At 36.2% G+C, this 23,854-nt stretch overlaps 2 protein-coding genes across 2 annotated transcripts; both read left to right on the top strand.

Moving 5' to 3' along the window:
* The first annotated feature begins 2,667 nt into the window (after positions 1-2,667).
* LOC113324293 (probable protein phosphatase 2C 55) lies at positions 2,668-3,404 on the top strand. The gene is made up of 2 exons (XM_026572612.1): positions 2,668-2,970; positions 3,015-3,404. Exons 1-2 carry the CDS (start codon positions 2,668-2,670, stop codon positions 3,402-3,404), a joined length of 693 nt encoding a protein of 230 aa, XP_026428397.1.
* A 10,328-nt stretch (positions 3,405-13,732) lies between these two features.
* Positions 13,733-17,633, top strand: LOC113325448. Its single transcript, XM_026573656.1, has 12 exons — positions 13,733-14,015; positions 14,197-14,259; positions 14,388-14,474; positions 15,242-15,340; positions 15,459-15,554; positions 15,690-15,755; positions 15,855-15,945; positions 16,086-16,153; positions 16,243-16,359; positions 16,782-16,846; positions 16,940-17,042; positions 17,334-17,633. The coding sequence occupies exons 1-11, from the start codon at positions 13,818-13,820 to the stop codon at positions 16,992-16,994; spliced, it is 1,005 nt and encodes a 334-aa protein (XP_026429441.1). The 5' UTR covers positions 13,733-13,817; the 3' UTR covers positions 16,995-17,042; positions 17,334-17,633.
* The last annotated feature ends 6,221 nt before the right edge of the window (positions 17,634-23,854 follow it).

Here is a 23,854-nt window from a genome sequence, read left to right as displayed (position 1 = left end):
TTAAGAAAGTTTTTTTTTTTTTTTTTTTTTTTGGATGCTACATTTGCATGAATGCATGATCACATTCACATACAATACAACATTGTTTAAGAATTTTTAGTTTGTTTTGGTATTTTTGAAGACTACTTTGTTGGCAGTGGGTTAATTTTCTTAATTTCCTACTATTATTTATCACAAGAAGATAAAGTTGAAGTTGAACTCATCAGGATCACCTGACATGCCTAAACAACAAAAGCTGATGGAGTTGAAGTCGGGATCATATTACATACCCAAAAAAAAGGCAAAATACCCTCAGGGGGAAGATGCTCATTTTATATCTGACAACACGATTGGTGTAGCAGACGGCGTTAGTAGTTGGGCCAAGTTTGGGATCGATTCAGGGGAATATTCTCGACAACTTATGTCAAATTCACTGATCTCCATTATGGAACAGGTTCATTTTAATGCTGATCCAATGCGAGTTTTAACAGATGCATTCTCAAATACAAACGTGCAAGGATCATCAACCGCTTGCATTCTTACACTCACTACTGACAAGGTGCAGGCATTGCGCGCTGTCAATATTGGTGATAGTGGTTTTGTTGTTCTCAGAAAGGGTTGTAGCATTTATCATTCACCAACACAACAACATAGTTTCAACTGTCCATATCCGCTTAGTACTGGTGAAAACCATGATACACCCAGTTCAGCCGATGTACTGGAATTTAAAGAAGTTATGGCTGGAGATGTGATAGTAATGGGAACAGATGGTTTATTTGATAACTTATTCACAAGTGAGATCGAGAAAATAATACTGGATGCAGAAGAGGAAGCAACGTCCAGTGGAGGAAAGATAGACCCAAACAAAGTTGCTCGGACATTAGCAGAGTTTTCCTTGAAGAAGTCTCTTGACCCCAACAATCCAACTCCATTCGCAGAAGCAAAAAAGGGAAACAACAGTTTGAGTAAAGGTATAGGAGGCAAGGTTGATGATATCACCGTCATTGTTTCATATGGTAGCTAGTGAGACAGTCTGGAAGATAGCTAAAAACATATTATAAAGGTCGTGCTCATGATCATCATACAACGCGGTGGTTTATATCAACCTGCATTTTTCTTTTACCTAAACTGATTATGTAACTTTCTCAATAAAGAAATACTAATTCGTAACAAATACAAACAGACTTGAACAGTTAGTACTAGCAAGCTAGCACCTGTAGTAGTTCTTAGTACCACGTTTCCCTGCTTTATTCCTTGAAGTTCACCTCGTGGATAATCATTACCGGGTTCAAAACTAGCAAGTGAATAAGGATTATCCTGTTTATATTATAAAAAAAGATTGAACTCCAAACAATCATAGTCATAGTACTTGCTCGAGGAAACTCTTCATGTACTGACGTACGTCTGAGGAAGACCTTACCCATAATGTTTGCTCCAAGGAAAACAAAAGAAGATATAGAATCGGATACAACCTATAGAGTTGGTACTATAGGTTATACTAATTCGTAACAAATACAAACATACTTGAACAGTTAGTACTAGCAAGCACCTGTAGTAGTCAAGAACAGATGGTGCATGCCAACTCACTTTCCAAAGCAATTTAAATATTTAATCATTTTGAACGAGCCATCCATCTTCATAAGTTAACAGAAGAATTTGATCAGGACAAAAGGTAATCAAGTTAACAGCAAAAGATTAGAAATGTCAAATAACTAGGGAGCTTCGATCTCAAGAGCTCCCATATGTTGATTTAAAACTGTATAGCTAATTTCCTAGCTAGAATAATGCCATAAACCGTCCGTCCACCTATGGTGGCAGGAGTGCAGCAGTGACGATGATTCAATGAACGAATATATAAATCAACTAATGAGAAGTAGAGACTTTTGTATTTGGTTTCACATATCAATATTGTTCGCATATGACCATACACGTCGTGTATTCTCCCAGCTAAATTCTGGTCCGTGATTAGGCAGACCATACATGTCTGTATTAGCATTCAACACTAATGCTAAACAGTCTGAATCCTAAGATGGAGTTTAGTAGTATTAGTAATAGTGTACAGGTTCTGGAGTCCGACTAAGCATAAAATAGTAGAATGCCATGATTCCGGGTCCGGTTCAGCATGAAATAGTAGAAATGCTATTATCATCATTGGTATGCAAAATTTTGGTCTCTATTAGCATCACGTAAAGTTGCTGGGAATATGTCAGGGATTGAATCAGCACCAAGGAATGTTTTTCTTTTGAGGCCTATAACATTTGTTTATAACACTGTTTTTGTTTCTGGTTTCTTGGATGAGGCGGATGTCAGTGTTACATTGGCATGAATGCTCATAAGAATTCAGAGTTTAGCAGGGAGTCTGTCTTCCGCTTTTCCTCTATCAAGTTCCCTTTCAGCCTTGCTTTAGGAAATAGTTTATATTTAGCAGTTGTTTAGCTTTGGCAGGGAATTGCTTTAGAATCCGTTTCAGATTCCTGGTTTTAGAAATTAGTTTGCTTCTATAATTCCATGACTTCTTTCTCCTATTTAAAGAGGTTAAGTGTTATCACTATTTCATCGATGAGGAGGATTATTAGACAACTCTGTTGGGCGTGGGTAATAACTGTTGAAGTTCTTATCAATTATCACAGCAAGATTAAGTTGAAGTAGAATTCATCAGGATCACATTACACAGCTAAACAACGAAAGATGATGGAGTTGAATTCAGGATCACATTACATACCCAAAAGCAACTCAAAAAACCCTCAAGGGGAAGATGCCCATTTTATATCTGACAACACGGTTGGTGTAGCAGACGGCGTTGGTGGTTGGGCCAGCCAAGGGATCGATTCAGGGGAATATTCTCGCCAACTTATGTCGAACTCATTGATCTCAATTATGGAACAGGTTCATTTTATCGCTGATCCAATGCGAGTTTTAAGAGATGCATTCATAAATACAAACGCCCAAGGATCATCCACCGCTTGCATTCTTAAACTCACCAATGACAAGGTGCGTGCTGTCAATGTTGGTGATAGTGGTTTTATTGTTATCAGTCACCAACACAACAGCATGCTTTCAACTATCCGTATCAACTTGGTTGTGGTATGTATTCTGATAGACCCAGTTCAGCCGACATACTGGAATTCAAAGAAGTTATGTCCGGAGATGTGATTGTAACGGGAACAGATGGTTTATTTGATAACTTATTCACAAGTGAGATCGAGAAAATAATTTTGGGTGCAGAAGAGGAAGCAACATCTAGAGGAGGAAAGATAGATCCAAAGAAAGTTGCTCAAACATTAGCAGAGTTTGCCTTGAAGAAGTCTCTAAACCCCGACAATCCAACTCCATTCGCAGAAGCGCAGAAGGAAAATTACAGTTTGAGTAAGGGTACAGGAGGCAAGGCTGATGATATCACCGTCATTGTTTCATATGTTAGTTAGTGAGACAGTGAGACAGTTTGTCAGATTGCTAAAAGTATCATATGTAGGCCGTGCTCATGATCATCATACGACCGCAGCTTGGTTTCTTTCTGTCTGTTTTTTTCTTTTACCTCAACTGATTATGTAACTTTTTTAATGAAGAAATACTATTTATTGGTAACAAATACAAACAGTACTAGCAAGTAGTTGCTAATTTGACTTGGCAGTAGTTGCCACTAGGCCTAGTACCGAAAGCAAAGAGCAACAACTGTAGACTACTATGTACCAATAAATTGAAATATAAGTGACAGAGAAATGTAATAAAGTGGTTCTCTTAAAGGTGAACTGAAGTACAAGGAAAGCTACTGTTTATATAGAAACAACAGCAGTAAATAAACAAACCCTAAAGTAGTGAAAGTAAAAAACATAAAGATAACTAGGAGTTTAACATGACACTCCAGATACACTTAAAGTGAAGGACTTGAAAATCTTCTATTCTTCTAACACTCCCCTTCAATCTGATGGAGGGTGAGAATAATGCATCAGTTGACAAGCAAGATTGAAGAAAGTAGCAGAGGAGAGTCCCTTAGTAAATAGATCATCCAATTGGTGAGATGAAGGAACAAACTGCACTGCGATTGTATCAACATCCATTAAGTCCATGACAAAGTGATAATCCACTTCAATGTGCTTAGTTCTTGCATGTAATGCAGGATTTGAAGCCAAGAACTGAGCACCCATGTTGTCACAATAAATAGTAAGGGGTTTGCTTGGAGTAACACGTAGCTCTTCAAGAAGACCAGACAACCACATTACCTCAACAGCTAACACACTTAAAGCTTTATACTCAGCCTCTTTTGAGCTTTTAGAAACTGTTGGTTGTTTCTTGGAGGACCATGAGACCATGGAATTACCCAAGAACACACAGTAACCAGAAGTAGATCTTTGAGTATGTGGGCAACCAGCCCAATCAGAATCTGAGTAAGATGTAATTTGAGTAACATCTCCAGATTGAATGACAATACCAGACCCTAAGGAACCTTTAAGATAACGCAAAACTCTCTTGATAAGAAGCATATGTGTAGAAGTAGAAGCATGCATAAACTGGGGGATGCAATTAACTGCAAATGTGATGTCAGGGCGAGTGAGTGTAAGGTACTGAAGTCCTCCAACTATGCTTCTAAATTCCAAAGCATCAAGAAATGGTTCACCATCATAAATAGAAGCTCGCTTCTCAACTGGTGTAGAACATGGTTTGCAATCTGTCATTTTTTTCTTGACAAGAAGATCAATAATGTATTTTTGCTGAGTGAGAGTCAGTGTATCTCTATAAGAGGAGAACATAGCTTCAATACCCAAGAAGTAATATATATCACGTAGATCTTTCATGGCAAATTGAGTACTCATCTGACTTATTAGAGAAGTAAGAAAATATTTCGAGCTACCAGTAAGTATTATGTCATCCACATAATAAAGAAGGAGAACAACAGTATCATCTCCACATAGATAAATGAACATAGAAGGATCTGAGTTGGACATAACAAAACCAGCATCAAGTATAAAGCCACTAAACTTATCAAACCAATCCCTTGGAGCTTGTTTGAGACCATAAATGGATTTGTGAAGAAGAAAAACATGATCAGGATTTGATGCATTTTCAAAACCTCTAGGTTGTTTCATGTACACTTTCTCAACTAAGTCTCCATGCAAAAAGGCATTGGAGACATCAAGTTTCTTAATGGACCATTTGTTTGTTAAAGCCACAGTGAAAACAACTCTGATTGTGGTAATCTTGTAAGGACCCAAATGAGGATAACACAGCCATACACCTTGAGAAATGAATAATCGGGTGATTTGTTGAAAAGTACCTCAAAGGGAGAAATATAATCAAGAACCTTTGAAGGTATTATATTTATGAGGTAAGTGGCTATGAGAAATGAGTCAAGCCAAAAAGATTTGGGAAGACATGCTTGAAATAACAGAGTATTACCAACTTAAGTAATGTGCTGATGCTTTCTTTCAGCTAAGCCATTTTGCTGAGAAGTATGTGGACATGAACAAGAAATGCTGATACCTTCCTTGTCAAGATATTCTCTAAATACACCCTTCATAAGTTCAAAAGCACCATCACACTGAAACCACTTAATTGTACGTAGAAAACAGATTCTCATTCACAGTTTTGAAGTGTTGGAAGCAAGTCAAGCTTTCTATCTTGTCTTTCATGGGAAAAATCCAATGGAATCCGTTGTAATCATCCACAAACAAAATGTAATATTTGTATCCTCATGTAGATACTTGAGGAGCAGGACCCCAAATGCCACAGTGAATTAATTCTAAAGGTGCTGAGGCAGCTCTATCTGAAGCAAAGAAAGGTAATTTCTTGCTCTTACCAAGCTGACAAGAGTGACACAATGAGTCAAATTCACCTGAGGTAAATGAAATATGGTTTGAGTCTTGTAGGGTGTTGACAAAATTGGGAGCAGGATGTCCCAATCTCTTGTGTCATAGAGATGGTGAAGCAAGAACGGAACTGAAGGCTTTTTCTGATGGTTTTGAGTCTATTGGATAAAGATTCTGATTAATAACACCTTCAGCCAAAACAAGCTGAGTGTTAAGATCTGTGATCTCATAACCCCAAGGAGTAAATCCAATCTTGGAGTTTTGTTCCAAGCATTACTTGTTCAGGTCCAGTGTAAGTAGTTGGATTAATAAGTAAAGAAGCATCATTAGTCATTTGACTTGTTGCAGCTGAGTCAAATAACCAAAAAATAGCAGCAAGACATGAGGAATGCTCAGACAAGTGAGAAGTATTAACTTGAATAGATGAATGTGTTTGAGGATTTCTTGGAGAAGTATTGACTTAAGACTTCTTCTGAGATCCATTGTTCTTTGAAGCAGTGTACCTATAAGGATATCTACTAGATGAATGACTATTTCTTTTGCAAATATGGCACTCAATAGTGGAGTAATCAATCCATTGAGAGGGGGGTCTATCAGGTCATGAGGATTGATTTGTAGGTCAAGAAGACCCAAATGCAGACCGTGGAAGCCGGTTGCTAAGGAAAAGGTAGAACCATATACAATGTCCGAGATCGTGAAGGGTGATTGATAATATTCCATTACTTGAAAGCCAGTGGATAGGTGCAAAGAACCAACCAGATTGTCCTAATAGATAAATCAGAAATACAGAAACAAAAACAGCAATTGGACCAGAAAATGCAATTGCATTATACGGTCGCTATTGAACAGATCGAGAAAGTTCGAATTGATGTAACATCCTGAACCCTAAAGTGGAAGTTCCCCAGAATAAGTATTAAATCAGCCCGCTAGGACCTAATATGTCAGACCGTCTTCTTTAGGGAGCATGAGTGACCCAAAAACAGATCCAGATGTAGATCCATATGCAAAAGTTCTTTGTGAAAAGAAAGCAGAATTAGTGACTGAATTTAGTGCCATGGTGGTCTCTAGATGTCGAGCTTTGAGCCATTTCTCATGAATTAAGACTAATTTGGCCTTTAAATCAGCAAATGAAATAGGATTTTCACGATTATGAATGTGGATGACAAATTTGTCATATTCTCTCCCTAACCCATTGCGAACATATATAACAATATCAGATTCAATAACTTTTTCATTGATAGCAGCTAGAGAATCAGAGATACTTTTAACCTCTTGTAAAAACTCTGCAACAGTACGAGCTCATCTTTTGATGGTTTGTAGTTGTCCCCTGAGTATAGATCTACGAGATGAGAACTGATTTGAAAACTCCTTAGCAAGATAAGACCATACTTCTGCAGCAGTAATACATCCCAATACAGAGCAAGATAGAGAATCAGAAAAAGTAGAGTTAAGACAGTTAAGAACATATTTATCCCACTTTCTCCACTTAAAATAAGATGGATTTAAGATCTCAGAGTCCCCGTATTTGATAAACTCTGGTGGTGAATTAATTGAACCAACAACATAATCAAACAGATCCGTACTGATAAGTATAGATTCCGTATGATTTTTCCAGATGAGAAATTTGAGTCATCAACTTTTAGTGCAAAAGTTGAGTAATATTTTGAAATGGAAAAGCAATGGTAGTCTCATAGTGAGGTGACGACTCAGAACTCATGATGTGATACAAAGATTTGAGATCTGAATTACAACAGGTAGAGAAGATGTGAAAATAACGTAATAGAAGTAAAGATGTGGTGTTGAAGTAAAGTGGATGATGAAGTAAAGATGTGGTTGTACTGAGTTTGAGTAAAAGATGAAGTGAAGGTAGGCGGCGGCAGCAATATGATGCAGGGCATATACATGTTCCAGAAGATTCCACATAGAAGCTATGTCTTTCCCTATTTCAGGATTCTTTTAGCTTTCCTTTTAGTTTTACGTTTCCTAATTTAGTTATTTGCTTAAGACTATATAAACGCTAGTCTTATTCTTATGTTGGACACATCTTATTATCAATCGAATATTATTGAAACTATCTTCTTCTCCTTCTTCTATTTTCTCTATTTCTTCTTCTTCTTAATCAATTCACTTCTTTCTTAGCCTACAACAATCTCAGCATTGCTTTCTTTCCCTTATACCACATCAATTGGTATCATCCGCTTAGTTTATATTTTTCAACTTTTACTAGATCATGCTTTAATCGCTTTCGCAACCCTATTATTCAAAAAACAAAAAAACAAAACAAAAAACCTAGTTCTCTTATTTCGTTTTTGATCATGACAGAAATAACCATGGAAGATCTTCTGCAGCTTAGATACGAATTAAGAAGAAGTATTGCAGATTATAGCAAGGAATTACTACAGATTCGTTATAGGGATTATCCGTATCCAAGAGATAGAATTAGAAAAAAAGAAATTCTTATTGCAGAGAAGAGGAAGAGCAAAATTTGGAGAAACTTGAAGAATTTCTGATTGCTGAAACTATTCGTTCCACATTACGTGATTATAAACTTAAAATTTCCAAAAGATCGGGTATTTCACATCATAATAAAGAAGTTCGTGGAAATTCATCGTCTCTACTGGTATCGTCGCTGTTCCGGCTAAGTCAGGTTACAAAGAATTGATGGAAGTTGTTGTTCCTGGGGAAGGGATAAAAACTACTTCTCAATTGGTTGAACAGAACGTTGTTTCTGAAGTAGAAGAAGAAAATCAGGTGGATAAAGTTTCGAATGATTTGTTAGAGTTTATTGATTCGTCGTCGACTCAAGACAATTCTTCTTCAACAGAAAACAGTACCAATGCGATTCTCACAACATCCATTGGTGAGGAAGACATAAATATTTCTCAATAGGACAAAAGAAATCAAGTTGAAGAGATATTGCATGATTCACTATATATCATGGGTGAGTCTTCATATTTTGATATACCTAATGATTTTATAGATTATGATAATGATTTATTTTCTTTATCTACTGTTGAGAATAATCAAGTCCTTAATCATGGTGAAACGCGTATGATCTCATATGTTAACCCTAGCAAGGATCAACTTGTTGAATCAGCTTGTGAGTTTTCTTCCATGTCGTCTTGTATTTCTATATATGTGTATGATTTTCGATTTGAAAAAGATATGATTACTGCGAATTACGCTGGAAGAATTCGTGGTCGAATTTTTTCAAACACGGAGAGAGTATCTTTGGAACTAGGTTTAGCAAAGTATTTGGTAAGAAATAATATGCCTTTCAATCAAGACATTAGTATTTGGGTGAATGATACTCTGTTGCGATCAGCAAGAAATATAAGTTGGATAGCTTCACATATAGCACTTTCAGTTTCGCATGGCAGCGAGCCAAGATTATTATTAACAAGTGGTGGATACGTTTCATTAGATGAACGTTGTCTAATAAGAACACCGATGAATGTTAGAAGATTCCATAAGTGCAGGTGGGGTTATAAGAAATTATCAGTGACTGAAGCATTTGTTGATAATTACGGAATGACATTAACTCCTCTTGATTTCATCTGAAACGATGATGGTAACACGGATGCAGCTAAAGAATTCATGAAGAAATAGTTCCCTATATTTTCAAGTTCTTCGAATTTTTTTCCTCAATCCTTGTGACCGCAGCGAAATTTCTACTCTTATTCGTGATTAGAATATGGTACATGGTGGTGCACATGCATTCAGTACTCTCTTTTACACTTTGGGCTGGCAATAACAAAGATATTAGTGGAGTTTTTCTTGCTTGGATAGAGAAACATAATAAAGAAAATCTAAAGTCTTTCGAACATGCTACACAAACCGAAGTACTGATGATGGTGTGGGTATTCCGATATTCCGATATTATGCTGGTTGGAACGATAAGATTCATTTGCTAACTTTTCCTGGCAACCGAGAATTTCGTGTTCACATCCTTGACGAGCTACTTGGTGTTTGTCGATAAATTAATTCATGGAACCTTCCGTTTCATATTTATGCTTTTCCAAGGAATAAGGATCTGTCAGAACAGAGCCTAATCAGCATCCACTCTTGGATGATGTTTACACTTAAAAAAGGTTCAAGGCTCCGTTTGTTAGACATGTATATGAAAGGATCATTACAGGGAGACAAACATATTTCAGAAGACACTAAACTGTTTTCACAACAGTCAAATAAAGACAAAAATATGTTGGTTTTCAAGTTTAATACACAGTACTTATGTACACTTAACACCGTTCATGGAGGAACGGTACATCAAGGGGTTCCAATAGTGGACTTTGTTTTTGATCGTGGAAAATTAACACGAAATGTATATGATGATAAGTTGGATAGACTTCTTGACAAAGATATGTTTTGGGTCAACCAAATGGAAAGTGAAGCAAGGAAGTTATTGTTGCAACCGTAACAATAAAACACTCAAAGAAAGATGTTAGAAGTAAAATTTCTGGAAGCTAAATAAACACTCAAATGGACAGCAAACAGAGGACAGAGTCACGTGTTCAACACGCTGTCCTTAACACAATAGTTGACCGGTACGCCTCAAGAATGAATGATGCCTATACCCCGTGGTCAAGTTGTATTCAGGATAAAACTGCCCGTTGCAAGTATTGTTAGCACTACAATACTTGCCCACTCATACGAACTCAACATCAAAGAACGAAAGAAAAGAAAAAGACCACACATAGGGAGAGAGACGAAAAGAAGATGATAGTAGCTCTTCTGGACACACATGAAAATGAAAGTTTCGAATTCTTTTTATAGGCAAACATAGAGGGTGAAATCAATGCACATTAATGTGCGAATCAATACTGCATGCGAAATAATGCTGCCATGATGTCGACATAATTCTATCATCAACATTCAAAAAACGGTAAGAAAATGTCGACATCCATGCAAATAAATCCGTTAAGAAAAATGTTTTTGGTAAGAGAATAAATCACCCCGATCACACGCCTCCCATATTTAAGACAGAATTTGTTTTGATTTTCAAAATGATTAGGAAATAAATCAAAAGAAATTTTTCCAAAAAGGAAAGTCTTGGTTGACTAAAGTCCACTGCGCAAGCAAGAGCTCGAGCCCTAAGCCCAAGCCCTTAGTGGAAACAAAAATATTTCGCCCCACCCGTTCCACACACATTGTTTTACTAACTATCCATAAAGGAATAGCTATATAGTGGAAATCCTCTTTAGTTATGCCCAATGTGGGACTAAAGGACCTATTTCATTCACTCGTAGAAAATGAGTAAGAGCTCTTAGAGACCCAAAGGTCCTAAGTTCCGTTCCCACCAAGACCATAAAATCAAAACATTAAAAACTCATTTTCTCCAACAGTTAGTAGTCACTACGGACGTGGTTGACACTATTACCACATTCTTTTCGCCATTTTCTGTTGCATTGTTAGTTGTGACAGATATCACCATCGATGGTAGACGCTATGACGAAGATAAACGACTTGGTTGGAAAATTTTATTCAAATTTTTAGACCTGCAGAGGAGTAAAACAATTGTATGTGCTTTGGAAGGTGTAGCTCAGAACTTGGGAAATACATGTGATGTACTCATGGTGGACGTTGATGTCTTGCTTTACATTACCATCACTGATGACGTGAATTTTGTGTTCGATCGAGGAAAAATTAAGCACAGCTCTTATCATACTTTGAGCCACATTTCTTGGATTTTTTGGTTTATGATCTCTAGAGCTATGACTTTTGTATTTGATCATGGTAAGCCGTTGGACGTGGAATCTACAATTTTCATGGAAGAAAAGAACTCATAATCTATGATGACAACTCAAAGTCTAGAGATACATATGGAGAGAATGAAGTTCTTTTTACTAGCTAACTCGAGGGAGAGTTTCATTCAAGAAGGGGGGATTGATGCAGGGCATATACATGTTCCAGAAGATTTCACATAGAATCTATGTCTTTCCCTATTTCAGGATTCTTTTAACTTTTCTTTTAGTTTTACGTTTCCTAGTTTAGTTATTTGCTTAAGCCTATATGAAGGCTAGTCTTATTCTTATGTTGGACACATCTTATTATCAATCGAATATTATTGAAACTATCTTCTTCTTCTTCTTCTTTTTCTATTTTCTCTGTTTCTTCTTCTTCTTAATCAATTTTCTTCTTTCTTAGCCTAAAACAATCTCAGCATTGCTTTCTTTCCCTTATACCACATCACAATAACTAATATCAAACCCTAGACAATTTGTCTTAGAGAATCGAACAACCCTCGTGATACCATGATAGAAGTAGAGAAATGTAATAAAGTGGTTCTATTAAACGTAAACTGAAATACAAGGAAAGCTACTGTTTATATAGAAACAACAACAGTAAATAAACAAACCCTAAAGCAGTGAAAGAAAGAACAGTGAAAATGAAAAACATAAAGATAACTAGGAGTTTAACATGACACTCCAGATACACTTAGATCTAGCACTATGGTGCTAGTTTTCCCTTCCCTATTCCTCAAAACTCCAAAAATCCATCTACTATGGTCTCCTAAATCCCTACAACAGTAGGGAAAGCATCTCCTTTCCCTAGAAAGAGGATCACATCTGATACCAATTGTAGGGAAAGGAAATCACACGGGTACTCAGTACCCTTATATTTTTACCCTTTACGCGTACTGAGTAGCCGTACTACCGTTGATACGGCTACTCAATAGCCGTATCTTTTTACACGGCTACTGAGTACCCGTTTCGGAAATTATATTTGTTTGACCTTTTTTGTTGTACATCTCTCTCACACCCGATCCTAACCATCCATCAGTAATAACGACTATATTTTCCAGACCGTTGGATCCCAACGACTATTTTTTCAAAATCCTCTATAAATACCACTCTAATTCTCTACCCAAACCACACCAAATCATTTTCTTCTTCCTACATCAATTGATTTCTTCACAAAAATCTTTCCAATTTTATTCTTGTTTAAGTAATAGTTCTAAATTTTGTTAGGCTCATCAATGTCGGAGACTCAAAGGCAAAAAAGGAAACACAAAGCCAAATTTAGTACTTTGGAAGATCATCACATTATTACTCAGTATCTTGCTGTTGGTTATAACAATTATTAAGATAAGGAAGAGTTTTGGTATGTGTTTTTTAAAAAATTTGTGGAAGCTTGTGGTGGGAATAGAAACGACCGTACTTTAAAAAGCATTCGTAATCGGTTTAGCAAAATCAATACTGAAGTGGATAACTTTTCATCTTGTGTCGCAAAAGCCGTAATAGCTAATCCGGGCATTGACTCTGTTAACCGGGTATGTTATTTAAATATAATTATTATAGTTGTTGTATATGTTGTTTGTAAATAGTTTAGTTTACGCGTATTTTATTTACGGTTTGTTTACATTGATGTAGATCGTAATTGCGAAAAGCTTACATATTGAATTTGGACTCCAAAATCGCACCGGAGGGTCTTCAAATCGAAAGGGTTAGATGAGGAGAGAAATAGAGAAATATAAGGAAAGGAAAAGAAAGAAATGGTCGATTGGAAGTGAGTTCTGTGAACTTAAACCTCCGAAACGCGTATTGAGTACCCGTTTACGGTCAAGTCAACGAGTTGACTAATACGCGTACCGAGTACCCGTTTGGCATTGTTCATACGTGTACTGAGTACCCGTTTAGTGTAAGAAAGGGATGAGAGGACACCATAACAAGCTTGCCTTCCTTATACCATCCCTTCCCTACATTTGAGGGATAGGGAAGGGATAGCTAGCACCATAGTGCTAGCTCTTAAACTAAAGGACTTGAAAGTCTTCTATTCTTCTAGCGATAAGTACCATGGCTCATTTTAACTCAGGATTTACCACTTCCCCCTACTCCATTCTCGACCTATAAATCTAATTTAATCTGTGCTAGGGGAGAGGGTCGAACTCACGACCACTGTTCAATCCACGGAAGCCATAGGAAATAAAGATCTTTGGCTTGGTTCCTCCTCTGTATTCGAGTTCCATGAGAAGAGGTCCATAAAAGAAAGAAAAAGAAAAAGAAAATACAGGTGGGCAAAGGAGGGAGAGAGATGAGAACTCTAGGTGTAAAACCCTCGTCACTTTGGTGTTCAGTTACTCCATTTACGACTTCTCTTGCCATTAAAAATGGTTTCTCCAATTTTCTCCTTAATCCAAAGACAATTTCTTTTAATCAAATTCCCAAACCCACTGCCGTATCTTTCCGTTCTCCTCTTGTTGTCATGGCTTCTACATCTCGGTCAGTGCAGGTAATCCTAAAGACAAAAAAAAAATCAGGGAAGGTTTTAAGTAAATTATATACACTTTTGATTCTGAATTTTGTGAAAATATCTGATTATTATTATAAAACTTATTTGCATCAATTTTGAGAAGATTTTAATTGAATAATCAGTGTATTTTTTTTCCTTGATATCTTGTTTTTCATTGTAGACAGTTTCTTCGGGAAATGTTAATAGTGAATCCAATGTTTATCAAGTGATTCAATCTCATCAGGTAAGGGAGGAAATTAATTATTCTGTGACGAATTTGTTAAAAGTTAAAATTGACAATCAAAAGTTAGGCATTTTCTCAAAGCTAGATTACATGGATTGCTGAGAGGTTTTGTTGTTGGAATTGTTCAGGAAAAAGCTGCTCGGCTTCCGGCTATTGAAGAAGTTCGAACTGTATTGGACCGTAGTGTTAGGGGCATGCTTTCAACTTTCTCCCTGGTATTACTAAACACGTCAAATTCATTTGCAACAGATGTTTACCTTATCATCTTGCCTTTACTCCCGATTTAGAGACTCTCCACTAATCTGGCTTTGTCTACTTTGTGATTGAATTTTTTCATGGTGACTGTTTTTTCCGTCACCTCCATTCTGGGACCTGGAAACAGGAAGTCCCTTATATGGCTACTCTCTTAATGAATTGTAAATAAGAGTCATTGGAACAACCGTTACTGCATAGTTGTGGAAAATATAACTTAATGCATTTTCTCCTCCCATAACATTTAAGTTTTCGGCGATGGAACAAGTAGCACCCTGTTAGATTCGGGTCCAGACACGTGGAGTCTCAATCTCCTTCACTTTTTTTATGTCACGTCTGTACTGCAGTTGAATTTGCTTCTCAAATGACTGAACATTGTTAACCACATGGTGGTGCTCCTAATGAAAGTTTGTTAGTTAATTTGATCCATGTAAAAAGGAAAAATACCTGTAAGAGAGATGTTTGCATGTGGTTTTAGATTATATATAACATCTCAAATTACTATTGACAACCCTCCTAAAGTTGCTATTTCCTTCTTTCAATTTTAACTCATTTTGTGGGGGAGGGGGGGAATATGGCATGTTGATTGCGACGAGAATCACGAGTTGAAGTGTCGAGTACATTTTTATGTTAATGAACAGTTTGCAAGCTTCACTGACTGGTATTCACATGTGAGGATCAACTCACATGTTTATTGGGGTTTGTGATTAGTGTAATTTTTCATGTGCAGAAATACGAGGGGTATCCATCTGGTTCGATGGTTGACTTTGCATGTGATCGTGATGGATCTCCAATACTAGCAGTCAGTAGCTTGGCTGTTCATACTAAGGTGAGTATCATAATGATGGAGCTTTTCTCTATCCACATGGTTTTACTTAAGTTTTCAGTTAAGCCTTCTCACACAGTATTGGAAATAACTTAGTAGCTTGAAAATTCACTGTACTCAGGACCTCTTGGCTAATGCCAAATGCTCTCTACTTGTTTCAAAGGATCCTGAAGATCGAACTGATCTAGTAATCACTGTACACGGTGATGCTACTTTGGTATGTTCCTCTCTCCAGATTTCAGTAATTTCAGTAGTCATTTTGGTTGACCTTAGCATTTTGCTCCTAGTATTCTAGCCATCTAGTTTTGGATTTCCATGTGTTGATACACCTCTTTGTGATGCATTGTCTTAGGTGTCTGAAAATGAAAGGGATGCCATACGTACTACATACTTGAAACGACATCCAAAAGCTTTCTGGGTAATTATGTGCCTCCCTCTGAACTAAACGTTATTCTTATTTTGCATTGTTCTCTTGTCATCGAAGGTGGACTCCTAAAGTGCAGTGTTTCTCTTGAAGGTCGACTTTGGGGATTTCCAATTTATGCGTATTGAACCTAAAGTTGTTCGCTATGTATCTGGAGTTGCAACTGCTTTACTAGGATCAGGAGGTATTGGAATTTATCTGCTGCAATTATTTTATCCTAATCCGGAGATCATCTACAAATGCTGCCAGTTCTCTTAGTCGTTAGTTGTTTTCATTTATCAGTTTTTTTTCTTCATTTTCTTCATGTCACTCTCTTTTATCCAGAGTTTAACAAAGAGGATTTCAAAGCTGCAAAAGTTGATGAAATATCTCAGTTCTCAAGTCCTGTTGCGGTACTAGACATAACTTACTGATTTACCATTCTTATTTGTCTTTTTGTTAACCCCTAAAATTTTCTTCTGACATACTCTGTGCTTGCCAGACACACATGAACAGTGATCATTCAGATGATACAAAAGCCATTGTTCAACACTCTACCAAAATTCAAGTGGACTCTGCTTACATTCTGGACTTGGACAGTTTGGGTTTTAATGTGAAGGTATTATATAAGCATACACCCTAAGTTATTGTATATTCACGAGATATTGAGGAATCATGGGGCATTTACATTCGGATAAACACTTGAACAGTGGTTTTTATATCTTATTAGCATCACTCCTCTCGACAAAGCAGGATGTTATTACATGTATAAATTTACTAATGAATGAACCGTATAGGATAAAGGGCATCCATATTTATTACAGCATAGCTTTTCCTTAAGATAAAGGGCATCCATATGTAGTAATTTCTTCCATTTCAGCTGATGGCCGATTCCTCATGTGCTGATACAACTTTCGAAATTTTGTCGACCTCGCATCTTTTTTGGAAATTCCTCTGTAGCAATAATTTTTATTCATACATATTGATTAAGCATTCTGTATTTGAGTATTTCTAACTTTTTACGTTCTGGGGTTTTCAAAGGCTGGTGTTGAAGGGAGTACTTTCAAACTAAGAATTCCATTTCCTAGGCGTGCAGAGGATAGAAAGTAAGTGTTTTTGGTTGACTATATAAATGTTATCTAGCTTGGTATTTAATACTTAAAAGACATTTCTTCAAATTTCTTCCCTCGTCTCTATAGGGATGTGAAGACTCTCATCGTGGAAATGCTTCAAGCTGCGAAAGCCTCAAGTTAACCAACCAACTGGGGGACCATATGGTGTGCCTAGTTGGTCGATTTATAGGTAAAATAATTTACACTGATAGAAGTTCTCTTTTGATGCACTCTGTACTCTTTAGTTGCATATTCCCAGTCAATTTTTTATCCTGTTTGAAATTAGGCTTCATCTGTTAGATAACCATAGTAAAAAGTTAACTATTGCTGATACTTGATATAACAAGACATTCTCTGAAATATGTTTTTTGCACTTCGCCTGGCTAGTTCTATACTGTAGCATGATATTATCTTCCATCTTCTTTCAATATGCCATACTTGTCATCCATAATGAGCTTAATGTAATCTGTTACCTATGCAGCAAAAATCCTATGCCTGGTTTTGGTGTACATAAACAACATTACTTCAAGCATTACAAAACAGATCAGCTGGGTTCCGTCTGTTCTGGTTGCTATTCAGCCTGCAAATACATCTTACTTTACCCAGATTAATTTGCTGTTCCATATTGGTGGCATTGGGGTGTTCCAAGAGATATATCCTTATTTGGTCTGAAATGTGAGGAACTATCAAATATCTGAATCTTGATTTGGAATAAGGATTAGAAAACAAATTTAAAATGTAAAGTAATAAATGTGTTGTGTAATTTGGTCATTTTGTTTTGCATCGGCATTGGTCAATTAAGTTTTTAACATTTTTAGAAATGAAGTAGCATGAAATACTGAACTCTCATAAGGTTCTTGATTGATCCTTTGAATTCATTAACTAGATTCATATGTATGCTGAAGATTTTGTCTCTCAAAGTGAGCAAAAGATTTCTGTTTTACAACACATATCTTCAACTTGTTATGTTTTGATTGCCAACTCTTACAGAAGTGAAATATTATTCCACAGTGAAGTGTACACTTTTAATCATGCGGACGCAAGGCCATTATCATGAAGCAGTTCCCTTTTCATTCGGGTTGCTGTTAGTTTCCTCCAGTTCTATCAGTTTCTATTTTTTGTGGTGATTTTTCATCGTCTTCTCATCTTACCTAGCCAAGCCACAAGTGCCTAAACACCCCTCCACAGATCGCTTAGAGAATTATTTGTCTTCTTCCCTCCAAAACTTTCATCTCTCCATGAACTTTTCTACCTTAGAGCATTTCCCATGGCGGTGAACAATTTTTTTTTTTTTTTGTTGAGAGTCACGTGGATGAACAAATAGGTTTCTCCACTATGGGAAACTCAATCAAAATAAACAGATTTGATAAATGGGGACCCACCACCTAATAAAATATAATTAAAATTTTAATTAAATATGATAAAATTAAAAGTTATGGATATAATATAATAAATTTAAAAAAGTATTAAATATAATAATATTTCTTTAATAGTTAGAAAGAAAGAAGAAGTGGAAAGTTTCAGATTTGTAGGGGGCGTTTGAACAATCAACGCCCGCGTTGGTGCTTTGGTCGCGTGGTGCATAATTAAGCGCGCTCGCTCATTCATCCAACTAAATGTTCAAATGAACAGATTTAGACATCCATTTTTCATGTTTATTTATTCCATAGTAGGAGCAAAATAAAAAAATTCTGAGCTTGTTCATTCCACGGGAATTGCTCTTAGTAGTTGGTACTAATTTAAACAAAATGAAATTGTTTTTTGGTAGAAGCATAAAGGCGGCATTATGGCTAAAACTGTACTACTAAATGGGAAAGGGCGTTCTTAGTTTATGGAAAGGTAAGTAATGAAAGTTGAACTCAGTACAAAACCGGTAGTCATCTTGTAAGGTAGTGAGTCAACTCAATGATAGGTTCATATTTTCTTTATACCCTTGATTTTGAATAAGAAAACCCTACTCTGTTGGGCTTTCACAATACTCTCCAGAGCCGTGTAGGGGTGAGCAAAAACATCAAAACCAGTGGATTTTATCCAATCCGATCCGCATTTTGGCGGGTGGACACCCGATCCGTTTCTTGACGGATTGGACACAGGTGAATCTTCAAAACGATCATTTTTACGGGTTGGATGTAGGTGGAACATCATCCATCCCTTGGACACACAATCCTAAAGATAATGTTAGTAGTTATTATACAAATTTGGTAGATAATATACATAGTTTCCTATTGAGATGTATTGAAGTTCCTCAAAGATATTCTTTTGGATTGATCGGGGGCCCTCATGTCAATAAAAATTATAATTTTGATTGTTGGAAAGACATTATGTTACTCTTGTTATGTTAATTACCAATATTTCAGTAGTCTAAATTTTAAAACTAAGTTATATTACTCATCTTCGATATTTACTTGTTTTCGTTTATATTTTTTTTTGAATCTGCAAATTCATCAGCATTCAATCTGCTCATCCGCTCACCCACGGGTGTCAAATCCGTCGGGTAATGGTTTGGACGTGGGTAAAAATCTCAAAACCGTAATTTAGACGATTTGGACACTTGTGGTACAAAATACGCATCCACCCATCCGTTGCTCGCGCTATCCATAGGTATATTTTTAATGAATCAGCTTAAAATAAGAAGAATATAATAATTTTTTACAAACCGAGCCAAAAACATCAAGAAAACAGAACAACTCATACAAAAAAAGAACCCCTACTAATCTCACGGAGTCGGTAGGACCCGCCGCACACCCAAAAACTTTAAGAGTCGAGTTTTTTTTCGCTTTTTTATTTTTGATGTCCGTGTAAAACTACTATTGAAAGAAGAAGTTGCAAAAATATTCTAACGAAAACCTCTGGTTTCATCTCAGGTGAGTATTGAAATTTTCTACTACTGAAACTGTTCAATTCATGATATAAAAAATTTTAAATTATAAATTCAAATTAATTGTACAATGATTCGAGTTCTTATTAGGATTCTTTTTCAATCTTAGCTTTTGATTGATTTTGAAACTTAAAAAGTTTCAAAGGTTTATTTTTATGGTTATTTTCGAGTTTAAGCTTTGTGCATGTTTGATAGATTAAATCTCAAGACCTAAAGATTCGATAAACCAAATGCTTCCCTGCAAAAACTTCTCCATTAATACCAACATAAACACGGTCCCATTTCCTTCTATATCTAAACTAAATCTTTCCTCTTGTAATTGCATAAACAATCGCAACTTCTTACTGTCGATTAAAAGTACTTTGGATTTCTTCGTATTTCAACGAAGATTTCCAGTGTTTTAATTTTCATAACTTTTCAAACTTTCATAGCCTTTGGCATTTCTAATTACTTCCTATTTTCTTTCTTTCAACATGTCCCAATCTTCTCAGTCTAATATACAACAACAACGTCCGAATATGGATATGATTCGGCGATTTGCAAATCTTCTTAATAAAGAGACTCCATCAAAACAGATCTGCATTGATACTCCATTACCAAACCTATCAAATAATTACCAAAATTGTTTGGTTCTCTTAATACTTTCTCCTAGAACATTCCAAATAACAAATGTTAGGGAACTATTACAAAAACTCTGGAGATCTTTTAACCAAAAATTTTACGTTTCTGAATTCACTTCAGAGACATTTCTTATTAAATTTGAGTCTCACTCAGATTCAGAATTTATCATGGAGTCATCTCCATGGGTTACAAGAGATGATCTGTTGGCTCTTGAAAGATGTGTTCCTAACAAACTGCCACATGAATATATATTTGACAAAGTAGAATTCTGGGCTCAACTTCATGGATTACTGGTCAATTATCTTGACAGAAAATTCATACAACGATTAATTTCGTACGCTGGAAGTCAGAGAACTAATCCAGGAACTGGGGTAAATTTGCAAGAGTTCATCTACCAATTGATGTTAGACAACCACTCAGAGATTCCATCACATTCCCTGTATCTAATGATCATACAATTATGGCTGAACTCAGATATGAAAGACTTCCTGGATTCTGCACTTTCTGTGGTCTCATAGGTCATCTGATGAAGATGTGTCCTAAAGTTCATCATTTGAAAGACAAAGTTCACCAAGATTTCCCACCGGAACTTTATCAGCAGCGTATGATTTAATTATCCCAAAATATAATCGTATAATTGATGCTTCTGTGAAAATCAACGTCAATGAAATAGAAGATTTTAAAGATCTTGATTATCAAGATGATGAATGTGAAGATTTTGGTAATCTTCGAAAAACTAATCCAATGGAGATCGCAGGGATGATGAGTCACCAATCCAGATCAGTGATGACTAGGAACTTAAAATCCAATTCATCAGCTGACACACGTAACTGCTTTAAAGATAACTTATTCAAGCAGTTACCTTCATCCAGTTCTCGTCAGGATAACACCAATTTGACAGTTAGTAACTCCCTAAACTTCCACTCTCATATAATCAATCAAAAACACGATCTTTTTTCTTCCATAACTTCTCAAAATTCGGAGTTCGAAATTTCATCAACAACTCAACATCCATCACTACAACAGTTGAACACGGAATTGTCTAATGGGAAAGCCATTGAATACAATCAAGAGGATTCTTCAACAAACTTCCAATACAATAGTTTCAATACTTTGCAAGTGTCTGAATCTTTCAAGTTTGTAACCAAGAAACATAAATCTACTTCAACTGAAGTTCAAACAAGTCTATCAATGAGAACCTTCATCAACTTATATCCGGGTCCAACAACATATCACAGAGTAGTAATAATGGACGGATTTTATGGAATCCCAGACAATCAAACAAGACTTCCAAACAGCGTGATTGGAAATCGTTGGCTAGGAGTTCTAGCAATGCTATTATTCCAAGTTCAATTACCAACAACAATTCGAGAGATGCTAAACAAATGTTGGATGAAGCATGCTTACATACTGAAACCACATAACCAAAGATGCCTAAAGGAATCATCGAGAATTCAGATGATCAATGGGATATGGCGGCTATCCCTAATAGGCCGTGAAAATGCGGGGGATCTAACAACCACATCCAACAATTCGTTTGGCAATCTGAGAGGACTTACTCCAATACACTTTCTAGAGAATAAACTAGACAGTCAAACTCAATCTAGAATAAAGTATATCAAAGAATATTAATATCTTTAACTCTTAATTCAATCCCCAATCAGCAAATAGAAATCTGCGAGCCCGATTGAATATAAGAGGCGTAACTTGAATGGTACCAAAGACCAATGTTCAAGTGTCAATCAATGTAAATCAACAACCAAAGGTTGGATATTCTAATTGATTGATCTTAACGCACAACCTGTGATATTTCAATTATATAACAAAATATAATGCGGAAAAGAAATAACGCAGACACCAGAATATTTTAACGAGGAAACCGCAAATGCAGAAAAACCCCGGGACCTAGTCCAATTTGAACACCATACTGCATTAAGACGCTACAAACTGTAGCCTACTACCACTTAAGTTCGGACTGGACTCTAGTTGAGCCCTAATCAATCTCACACTGATTCAAGGTACAATTGTGTTTCTTACATCTCTGATCCCAGCAGGATACTACGCACTTGATTCCCTTAGCTGATCTCACTCATAACTAAGAGTTGCTACGACCCAAAGTCGAAGACTTGATAGACAAATTTGTCTCACACAGAAAAGTCTATAGGATTGAGCAAATATGTCTCCACAGAAATACCCAAGAGTTTTTCTTCCGTATTTTGATAAATCAAGGTGAACATGAACCAATTGATAAACCGGACTTATATTCCCGAAGAACAACCTAGTATTATCAATCACCTCACAATAATCTTAATCGACTAGCGAAACAAGATTTTGTGGAATCACAAACGATAAGACGATGGTGTTTGTGATTACTTTTCTATCTTGCTTATCAGAGATATAAATCTCAAGCCAATCTTACGATTTCACTCAATCACGATAGAAACAGCAAGATCATATCACACAACTACAAAGATAATAGTTGGGTCTGGCTTCACAATCCCAATGAAGCCTTCAAGTCGTTAACCTACAGGGTCTCGAGAAGAAACCTAAGGTTAAAGGAGAATCGACTCTAGTTATACAACTAGTAACACACATGAGGTGTGGGGATTAGGTTTTCCAGTTTCTAGAGTTATCCTTTATATAGTTTCAAATCAGGGTTTAAAATCCAAGTTACCTTGGTAACAAAGCATTCAACCAAGCTAATATATTTCAACCGTTAGATTGAACTTAGCTTGTTACATAAAAATTAAATATACCCTCATTTAGGTTTATGTAACCATAACTAGTTCAAATGACTCAAATGAAACTAGTTAAAGAGTTGTTCAATTTATATATTCTCATAGAATTATACAAGAACACAATTGAAGAAAAATCAGTTTGATTCACTCGAATCAATACATGAACATTATAGCCACGGTTTGCAAAGATTGCATTCCTTATTGATAAATGCTTGGGTTCATGTACAACCGATTTTAGAAAGTAACCCACTTAAGTATGCGTACGGGTATGCGTACTTAAGTAACCAGATTTGAGTTTGTTTTAGTTTTCAAACTCAACAGAAATTCACGCACGTGAACTTCCGCCAGTATGCATACGGGTACGCATACTTCCCCAGCCTCCTACAACCATTTTGTATACACACAAAATGCTTAAGAAATACCTCAGAAAATTAAAAAAGTCATCTTTAGTATTCGACCTTGGGCTTCTCCAGGAAATGATGGATTTCAGGATGCATTTTATCAGCAATGCTGGGATACTATTAGCTCTGAGGTAATCTCTATGGTTCAACATTTTTTTGAACATAAACACATGCTTAAAGCTATCAATCACACTTATCAAGTTTTAATTCCTAAAATACCTCATCCTCAAAACCCTGTAGACTATAGACCAATTAGTCTTTGCAATGTTAGCTACAAAATTATTTCAAATTTTTTTTGGCTAACCGGTTGAAACCTTTTTTACCTCGAATCATTTCTCCAACTCAGAAAGCTTTTATTTCAGGC

Source organism: Papaver somniferum, chromosome 11 (assembly GCF_003573695.1).
Source record: "Papaver somniferum cultivar HN1 chromosome 11, ASM357369v1, whole genome shotgun sequence".
Classification (NCBI taxonomy): domain Eukaryota; kingdom Viridiplantae; phylum Streptophyta; class Magnoliopsida; order Ranunculales; family Papaveraceae; genus Papaver; species Papaver somniferum.
Note: the sequence above shows the minus strand (reverse complement) of the source record. Positions and strands in the feature narration are given on the sequence as shown.